The following is a 10,709-nucleotide window of genomic DNA, read 5'->3' on the forward strand; positions in this document are numbered from 1 at the left end:
ACTCCAGCTCAAGAGGAATGACTCCTTTCTCTGGTCTCTGCAGGCACACACATATCTACACACACACACACACACACACACACACACACACGCACACACACGTGCATATACATATGCAGAGTTAATATAGCACAAACAAAATTTTAAAAATAATTGATGACGTTTGCCACTAGATATAAAGGACATTTGAGACTTAAAGTTTTTCTTAAACGCACAGACAATTAATTGGGAAGGGACTGGTAGAATTATAGCTCAGAAACTAAACCAGGAAAGCTGGTGTGCCTGAGAAAACCAAAAATCTGAGGATCCAGACAGCCAGACAAGGCCTGCTTGGAGTCAAAAAAAAAAAAAATGTCTCAAACACCTACCTTAGCAACCATCTCTTCAAAAGAACACAGTTTTGAGTAAGTGCAACAATTTATGCCCCAGGGCATGTTGAAAACAATCTGCCAGCAACTACTGTAGGTAACTGGGCAAGACACAAAGAGATCCCTGCCCAAACCATTATCATCCCAGGCTGACTGCAGGCATACAATAAAGAGACCGTGCCTCCTGAGAAGCAAAGTAAGAGGGTTAGTACTTACAGCAGTCATAAGGCAGAAAGCACTAAAATAACCCACTAGTTTCTAAACAAATAAGTGAATAATGGGCTCTAGGAGGGAGCAGACCAGTACACAGATTTGCTGTAAATATTATCTAAAATGGCTGGCTTCAAAAACAAAAATAAGCATGGCACAAGTCAAGAACCAGTAAAATATAACCTGGGGAAAAAAGTCAAAAGGAAATGCCTATGGGTGTAAAGAAACATTCTAAGATTAGAGAGAAAGGGCCTTCAAAATAGTAGTTATAGATATGCTCAAAGACTAAAGTGAATTATATTGAAAAAGTAAAGAAAGATGTCATGACAATATCTTGTCAAAGAATATCAATAAACTAATTTTTGTTTGTACTGTTTTGCTTGTTTGGTTTTTGGTTTGGGGTTTTTGGGTTTTTTGGTTTTGGGGGTTTTTTGTTTTTGGTTTTTGGTTTTTTGAGACAGGGTTTCTCTGTGTAGCCCTGGCTGTCCTGGAACTCACTCTGTAGACCAGGCTGGCCTCGAACTCAGGAATCTGCCTGCCTCTGCCTCCCGAGTGCTGGGATCAAAGGCGTGCGCCACCACGCCTGGCTGGTTTTTGTTTTTTTTAACACAGGGTTTCTCTGTGTAGCCCTGGCTATCCTGGAAAATTATCTGTAGATCAGCCTGGCCTCAAACTCAGAGATCCGTTCCCTCTGCCTCCCAAGAGCTAGGATTAAAGGTGTGCACCATGAAGCCCAGCTAATATACTATTTTTAAAAGGAGCAGAAATACTGGAGTACAAAGTGTTCTAACTTTAGAATTCATTAGATGAGCTAAACAGTATATTTGAAATGGCAAAAGATTTAGTAATTGTAAAGACAGATCAAATTATACAAAGTGAGTAACAGAAAACAAGAGTGGTGAAAAACGCGGAACCCCAGAAAATATGAGAATTTTAAGCATGCCATATACCAGATGCAGAGTAGAAAAGTGGAAGAAAAAAATTGATGAAAAAATGGCTGAAAACTTTCCAAGTTCATTAACAACCAGAGCAACATACACACCCAAGATGTTTAACTAGTAGAAAAAAAAACCACAAAAACACCCTCAGACACCTATACTAAAAGTCAAAATCAAGGTGAAAACTCTTCAAGAAAACAACTTCTTCCTAACAAATGAATCCTCAAATTAAGAGCACATTTCTTGGCAGGGTAAAAAAGGAAGCCAGAGCATAATCAGTTACCACATACAAATATTCTTAAAGGGTGGAAAAAGCTATCAAGCAAAGAGACCACTCAAAACCTGCAGTGAAGCCGAGCATGGTGGGACACGCCTTTGTTCCCAGCACTTGGGAAGTAGAAGCAGGGAGATCTCTATGAGTTTGAGGCCAGCCTGGTCTACAGAGTGAGTTCCAGGACAACCTGGACTACACAGAGAAACCATATTTCAAAAACAAAACAAAACAAAAACAAACAAAAAAGTCTGGAGTGAAATAAAGATATTCCCTTGGGAGCAAAAACTGGGAGAAGTGGTTAGTAAAGAATCATTTACAAAAGAACAACTGGAACCGGGCAGTGGTGGTGCACACCTTTGATCCCAGCACTCGGGAGGCAGAGGCAGGCAGATTCCTGAGTTCGAGGCCAGCCTGGTCTACAGAGTGAGTTCCAGGACAGCCAGAGCTATACAGAGAAACCTTGTCTCGAAAAACCAAAAACAAAAAACAAAACAAAACAAAAAAACCCAAAAAACAACAACAAAAAACCCCAAACAAACAAGAAACAACTGAGGGAACTTCTCAGGACTGAAAAAAGGGTAGGTTCAAGAATAATTCAGGGGGCTGGAGAGATGGCTCAGTGGTTAAGAGCACCGACTGCCCTTCTGAAGGTCCTGAGTTCAAATCCCAGCAACCACATGGTGGCTCACAACCATCCATAATGACATCTGACACCCTCTTCTGGTGCATCTGAAGACAGCTACAGTGTACTTAGATATAATAATAAATTTAAAAAAAGAATAATTCAGGTTTATACACACATAAAAGACCAGAACATCAGAAAAGGTAATTATATAACTATAAATGCACATTTTTCAGGAATAAATGCAGAATTTTTCAACTTTCATATTTAATCTGATGTAAAAGGCAACTATGAAATCACTGGTGTATTTTTGTAATGTGTTAAAATTTTAGCATGTAAGCAATGCATTTGCAAATGACATCACAAAGAAGGGAGTAAAAGTCCAGCTCTACCAAGCTGGGGAAATAACTCCATTTCATAACTCGAATACACAAGAGGAGGAACAGAGCTAGAAGTGATAAATAAGCACCCCTGACCGACCAGGAGAACAGGTAAGCTAACTGCAGACCTTCATCTCTCTCCTCTCCTCCAAATCCAATCCCCCTGTCCCATCCCTAGATCTGTAGCAGACCTCCTGCTGAAGCCTCTCCTCACTCTCTGCCCCGTTCCCAGGGGAATGAGAAGATCCTGGCAGAACACCCCGCTTCCCTCCCTCTTTGTGAAGCCCTTCCACTGCCCCCAGTCCATGCCCATCCTAAGTCGCAGGTTGCAATAAGCAGGAACACATTTTACTCAGAATCCCAGAGTAGCATCACCTATCAGGATCTCAGAATTTCCTACCAGGCAGCACACAGCCACCATAGTCTCCTAAGAATCAGAGAGAACAACAGAAACCAAGGAAATACCCACCCAACAAAGACCAGATATTAGCACCTAGAATTAAAATCTTCACAACCCCAGATGCCTAAATGCCAGTATAAAAACAACCTAAAAAATGATTAAGAGCCAAGACAATAAATATGTTTTCACTAGAGGCCAGAAACTACCAGAGTAGACCCTTAGTATTACAACATAGGAGCTCAAGACAAAGACCCTAATATAGCCTTCATAAATATGATGGAAATCCTTATAGATGAAATGAATAATCCCTTAAAGAAATCTATGAAAACACAAACACACAGTGGGAAGAAATGAATAAATCAGTTTTCAAGACCTGCAAGTGGAAAGAGAATCAGTATAGAAAATCCAAACTGAAAGAAATCTGAAATGAAAACTGTAAGAACTTAAACAGAAAACTCAGTGGCAAGCCTCACCGACAGAATATAAGAGATGCAAGAAAGAATCTCAGGCACTGAAGATACAATAGAAGAAACATATACATGAGTCAAAGAAAATGCTAAGTCTAAAAAACTCCTGGCACAAAACATCCAGGAAATCATGAACCCTATGAAATGATGAAATCCAAGAATAACAGCAAAACAGGAAGAAGATGAAAGACACAGGAAATATTTTTTGAAGCATCACAAATTTCTCTACTCTTTTTTTTTTTTTTTTTTTTTTTTTTTTTTTTTTTTTTTTTTTTTTTTTTTTTGGTTTTTCAAGAGGGTTACTCTGTGTAACAACTTTGGGTGCACCAGAACTTGCTGTCCTCAAACTCAGAGATTTACCTGCCTCTGCCTCCCAGGTGCTGGGTTAAAGGTATGAGCCACCACACTGGGCTTACCTTACGTGTTGTTGTTTTTAAGACCAGTAGTACTTGTTTTACCTTAGGTCTCTGAGCCATCTACTGGTTCTTGGCAACTCAAGCAATGTCTGATAGAGTTTCCATCTCATGGAAGTCAAATCAGACTTTGGTTGGTTACTCCCACAAGCTTTGTGTCAACACTGCCCTAGCATATTGTGCTGTCATTACAAAGATCAAAGGTTTTGTGGCTGGGTTGGTGTTTAAGTTTCTCTTTTAGCCTGCAGAGTACCTTCCCTGTTCAATGAGCTGTACAGGTATTGCCTTCGGCAATGAGGCCTCTTGAAGCAAATAGGAACAGAGAGACCTACAGCCAGACATTACTGGGGGTGGGGAGCACCAGCCAACCAGACCTTAAAACACACAGGTCTAAATGAAATGTCTCCATCAAATCCCTTCCCTCAGGGCTCAGGGAACCCTGCAGAAGAAGAGGTAGAAAGATTGTAAGAGCCAAAGTGAATGAAGAACACCAGGAGAGCAAGTCCCTCTAAATGGACCAAGTAAAGCTCATATGAACTCACAGATACTTAAGTAGAAAGCTCAAGCTCTGCCTGCATAGGTCTACACCAGGACCTCTGCATATGTGCTATAGCTTTCAGTATTTTTATGGCACTCGTGAGTGTGTGTGAACAAGTGGATCTCTAATACTTGTGCCTTCTCTTGGGCTCTCTTCCTTCTGTTGGTATGCCTTGTTTTATCTTGTTGTATTTTATTTTGTTATATTTTACTATCCTTTTTAATGAGAGACAGAAAGGGAGTAGATCCAGATGGGAGGGAGGGAGGGAGAACTGAAAGAAGTATAGGGAGGGGAAACTGTAATCAGAAGATATAAGATGAGAAAAGAATCCATTTTTTAAAAAAAGAAAAAATAAATATTTTTAAAAATTTACCTAACCTAAAGATAGGCATACAACACCAAATAGACTTGACCAGAACAAAAAGTCCCCTCAACACATAATAATCAAAACACAAAATGTACAGAACAAAGAAAGAAGGAAAACAAGAAAGAAAGAAAGAAAAGAAAGAAAAGAAAAGAAAAGAAAAGAAAAGAAAAGAAAAGAAAAGAAAAGAAAAGAAAGCTGGGTGTGGTGGTGCACTTGGGAGGCAGAAGCAGGCAGACTTCTGAGTTCGAGGCCAGCCTGGTCTACAGAGTGAGTTCCAGGACAGCCAGGGCTACACAAAGAAACCCTGTCTCAAAAAAAAAAAAAAAAAAAAAAGAAGGAAAAAAGACCAAGTAGCATATAAAGGAAGACCTACTAGAATAACACATGACTTATATCAATGGAGACTCTATAAGCCATAAGGACTTGGACAGATGGTCTACAGACTCTGAGACTCCAAGATGCCAGCCCAAACTTCTATATACAGCAAAATGTTCAATCAAAATAGATGGGGAAAATAAAGACATTCGATGACAAAACCAAATTTAAGGAATATCTATCTAAAATTCAGTCCTACAGAAGGCATTAGAGTGGGAAATCCAACTTAAAATGGTTAGTCACGTGTAAGAAAGCAAAGGAATAAATAATTCCAGACCAGCAAATTAACGACGGGGAAGCACACACTTACACAGATATATACACACTACTGCCACCATTACCACCAGAAAAACCATAAAATAGCAGGAATCAACAAGCACTGCTTATTGACATCTCTAAACGTCAGTGGTCTCAATTCCCTAACAGAGACAACAAAATGGATGGGAAAACAGCATCCATCCTGCTGCTACATCAAAGAAAAACACCTAACATCAAGGATGGACATCAACTCAGGATAAAAAAAAATAGAAAATGATATTCCAAGGAAATGGATCTAAGCTTGAGTCACCATTTTAATATTTAACAAAATAGACTTCAAACCAAAACTAATCAGAAAAGTTAGGGGAAGACATACTCAAAGGCAAACGCCACCCAGAAGACATTGCAATTTGAACATCTATGTTCCAAACACAAGGGCATGCAAGTTGATAAAAGAAACACTACTACAGTTTAAATCACATACTGACCCTCACACACTGACAGTGGGAGACTTCAAGCAACTGATGAGTCATCCAGACAGAAACTAAACAGAGAAATAGAGCTAACTCAACTTGTAATTAACCAAATGGACGACCTAGCATATTTACAGAACATTTCACCCAAACACAGAAGAATTTACCTTCTCAGTACCTCATGAAACTTTCTCTAAAAATTACCACATACTCAGACACAAATCAAATCTCAATAGATACAAGAAAATTGAAATAACACCCTGAATCCTCTTACTACCAGATTAAATCTAGATATCAACAACAGAAAGCTTATAAACTCATGAAAACTGAGCGACTCTCTAGTGAATGAAAAAGAACGTGTCAAGACAGAAATTAAATAAAAAAAAAAATTAAAGGCTTTCCAGAGTTGAGTGAAAACGAGAACACCATATACCCAAATGCATGGGACAGAATGAAGTACCTACACAAGTACCTACCTAAAAAATTGGAGAGCTCTCATACTAGTAACTTAACTGAAGGCCTACAACAAAAGAAGAAATCACACACAAAAGGAGTAGACAGCAAGAAATCATCAAGCTATGTGGCTGGAGAGACAGACGACTCGACAGTTAAGAGCACAGGCTGTTAAGAGGACCTGGATTCAATTCTCAGCCCCTACATAGCAGCTCACAGTGATCTATAACTCTACTTCCAGGGGATCTGACACCCTCACATTGACATGTATGCAAGCAAAATACCAATGCACATAAAAAAAAAATTTAAAGAAAAAAAGAAAGAAACTCGGGACTAACCCTAACCATGCCAGGTATGGTGGCACGTACCTTTAATTCTAACACTTCATGAGCTAAAGGACAACATGGTCTACATATCAAATTCCAGATCAGCCAAGGCTACTTAGTAAGCCCATTAAAAAAGAAAATCCAAAATGACCTTGTATATCCAAACCATTATTTGGCCTCAACAAATAATGTAGTATACACATGTGCCATAATTAAACAACCCTTTAAAAATAATGCAAAATGAAAGCAACAGTCAAAAAAGGTCATATACTGAGAGGTATGGTAGGTAGTGCATTTCTTATAATCAGTTCATAGACTGATTATGGACTAGGCTACATAGAAGGTTTTCAAGTCCAGTCAGCCTTAGTTACAGGAGACAATGTTTTTAGGAAACAACATCAAACAAAGAGACCACATATCAAATAATCCCATTCATATTAAATGTCCAGAATAGACAAATGTATAAAGAATGTATAAGTTAGTGGTTGCTTAGACCTGGTCAGACGAACAAAGGCATAAAAAGACAGACAAAAAGTATGTTTCTTTTTGAGGCAATTGCATGTGGCAATGGTGGTATATATCACTGATTATGTAGAATCCATTAATATGTCCTTTTAAATGGATGAATTACAAACGAACACAAGGTGTTGTTGAGTGTCAGGATTAATACAAACCCAGACGGTTAATGCTAAAACATGCTAAGAAAGTACATGATACCACAATATGTACTATTTTAAATGTTAATAATATAAACTACAACGTATACAAAATTCATGCAGTGGGGATGCAGCTCAGTGATAGAATGCTTGCCAAGCATATATAAGGCCTTGGGTTTCATCCCCAGAACTGCAACATGATTTATAAATCTTTTTAGTAGAAATACTATAGTCCAGAAGCAGCTGTATAAGGAACTATACAGTTTAAATAGTATATAAAAATCCTCTGATTTTAACAATAATTTTTATACTTAAGGTGTTTCCCACCATTAATAGTATTCTAGTCATTATTAGTACAAGTCAACATTTACTGTGTCCTTGGTGACTACCAGAGTATTATTTCATAAGTACCTGACACAAAGAAGGCAATAAATGAACGAATAGCCTTGAAGGCTTTCATTTATCAATTTTTGTGGCTTAGTTTCCTCATCTGCAAAATTAGAAGGGCTAGATATCATATTCTTTAAAACCATATTGTTCAACAGCTTTAGCTATGTTGTCAACACATCCCAGCCACACCTGGCTATTAAATACCTGGAATGTGGCTAATAGGCCAAAGAAACTTTTTTTTTTTTTTTTTTTAANGGCNGNAAAAAGGGGGGGGCTNTNGTTTNNANAAAAAAAAAAAAAAAAAAAAAAAAAAAAAAAGAAAGAAAAACATTTCATAGCCCATCCCAGTAATCACATTCTATGGGAATGTGTGAACAAAAGTTCACAAGACTATTCCTCCCTTAATATCCGAAAAACCTAGAGTTTCTTTTCTATATTACTTTATTTCACCTAAAAAAAATAGTGCTGATCTAATCACTGACATTTCATAGCATTATAGTAAAGACTCTTTCCACCTCTAAAATATTATTCTCTATACTAATAACAAGTGTTCAGGATGCAAACTATACCAATTACTCTAAACTGATCCCTTACATCCATGTATCAAATATCACACCACACTGCACAAATATACACAATTATTTGTCGATTTCAAACATATTTCAATTTTAAAAATTGTACAATCCTTGTCACTTTATGCCTGGCATCCCAGTACTCGGTAGGCTGAAGCAGGAGGATCACACACTCAAGGCCTAACGGAACTACAAAACAAGACCTTGTCTGTAAAAACCAAACCAAACCACAACGCTTGAAGGCCTAACTGTATGCTTCTCTTGACTTCTGTTATCTAAACAGTGTTTATGATTATAGAGGTAGACATTAAATATTTGTTGACAGGGAGTCATAATTTAAGAAACTGCTTTCCAAACAAAATGACAGTATGTTAAGGTTATACTGATGAACACGTGGTGGCAATTAAAATGTTGTCAATATATAAGAAAAAAAAAAAACATAAACTGAAGTACAAGTACCACAGACGATTTTTAAAAACAAACTCTTATTGAATGAGCTAATGGTAGCCAATATTTCGAGGTAGCATAATCACTGCCACACTAAGGGAATGCACAAAGAACATAATTGAATAGTCATAGCAAAAGATAACAAAGCTTCTGTCTTCGAGCAGTGTACATTTTGGAGAAAAGGATAATTATGGTTTTTGCCTCCGAGCGAGCTCGCCTGTCAGTTGAGGGAGTTAACGTACCAATTAAATGTGCTACTTGTTTATAGGTGGCGTCCTGTCCTGTTGAAGTGCACTCGCAATTTCATACTCCCGCTCTAGTACACTCTGAAGCACGGGCCGCTCAGCATCAAATTCCAAGAGGAACTTTTGGAAGCAGCCCGGTCTGCCACTCACTTACAAAACAAGCGGCAAAGCCCTACAGGACGCCGGCACTGCAGGTGCCCCGTGCCTGAAACCTCCCGGCTCTCTGCTGTCCCCAAACGTGTTCTTCCTCTCCGCCTCCAATTCCTAACCCTAACTTCCTACCCTCGCCGCCACTCTTGAGCTCGCCCTGACAATCTTCCTTAGGCGCGCTCCCTCTGACCTGAGGTCACAAGGGCAACCCTTTCCCTACCAGGTTCCCCTGTCCTTCACCCTGCTCTCCCAAGCGCGCGGCCACACACCTGGGACAGCCGAGCGCTTCCTGACGCGCCGCGCTGGGACGAACTCCATCGCGGGCCTGAGCCGCAGATGGAGACTAGAGCCCGGGTCAGAACTGCCGAATGCTTGTGCTTTTCGAAAGCGACCGCCGCGGCTGCCCAGCGCCAGGAATGTATCGCGAGCAGCGCCATCTTGAGCGAGGAAAAAGGAACCGAGAGAGGAGGATTGTGGGACGCCGGCGGACTGAGTGCCGCGGCTTTCATTGCTTCTCCCCTCCCCCCGCTCGCGTCCGACACCGGAAATAGCTTGTGTCTGAAGATGCATGTGCTTAGGTAGAGCTTTGCTCTTTTTCCCCCGGGAGACTCGGGCTTTTTCTTGCACAGCCCAGACCATCAGACTACCATTGTCCTTCTCTCTTTTCTTAGCGTTGACAGATAAAATACAGGATTACCCACTTAAATGTTATTTCAGATAAAAAACAAATGATTGGGATAATTATGTCCCAAGTGTGCCTTTGGTAAATATGACAACCCTATCTTGTCTGCCATTCTATTCCTTTCTTGTCTCCAACTCAATGCCATGCTCCACTCTGCATAACTCTCATTCTCCCTGTGCATTAACGTTGAGGATTAAAGTACAGACAAGTTTTCCCCTGGAGAAGGCTTCACAAGTGAGAGTCGCCGCCTTCATTGTAAAACCTTTTATTTTCCTGATTTGCCTTTGGTCTTTTGCTGTTGGGACAAGGAGCTCTCGGGGTACACGCATATTTCATTCCATTAATTTGCCTCCTTGTAGCTCTTCCCTTTGGTTTCTTCAGAGTCCCTTATTTAAAAACTGCTAGGTCGATGGTAAGTGAACATGTTATATAGTAAAGTGCATATTTAAAGACACATTTGTATTATTTTGTCAGCACTATAATCAAACCAAATACCATGGAAATATGTTTACAAGTATCTGGGAAACAATTTCAAAATATAAATGCTACTTGAAAACCTGGAGTCAAGAAGGTACAATTTCATTAATGCATTCTCAAAAATCTCTCCTTAAACACTTCTCTCTCTCTCTCTCTCTCTCCCCTTCTTATAAAGACCTGGCTAAGGTGGAACTTGGAACTTGCTATGCAAACCAGGCTGGCCTCAAA

General features: G+C 39.5%; 1 protein-coding gene across 1 annotated transcript in view; it reads right to left on the minus strand.

Moving 5' to 3' along the window:
- Abcb7 (ATP binding cassette subfamily B member 7) overlaps positions 1 to 9,775 on the minus strand; it is a 129,966-nt gene extending 120,191 nt beyond the window's left edge. The window contains exon 1 of the mRNA XM_021152859.1: positions 9,592 to 9,775. Coding sequence (XP_021008518.1) covers positions 9,592 to 9,759 — 168 coding nt within the window. The 5' untranslated portion in view covers positions 9,760 to 9,775. The remainder of the gene's footprint in view (positions 1 to 9,591) is intronic.
- Between the last annotated feature and the right edge of the window lie 934 nt (positions 9,776 to 10,709).

This window comes from Mus caroli, chromosome X, assembly GCF_900094665.2.
Source record: "Mus caroli chromosome X, CAROLI_EIJ_v1.1, whole genome shotgun sequence".
NCBI classification, from domain to species: domain Eukaryota; kingdom Metazoa; phylum Chordata; class Mammalia; order Rodentia; family Muridae; genus Mus; species Mus caroli.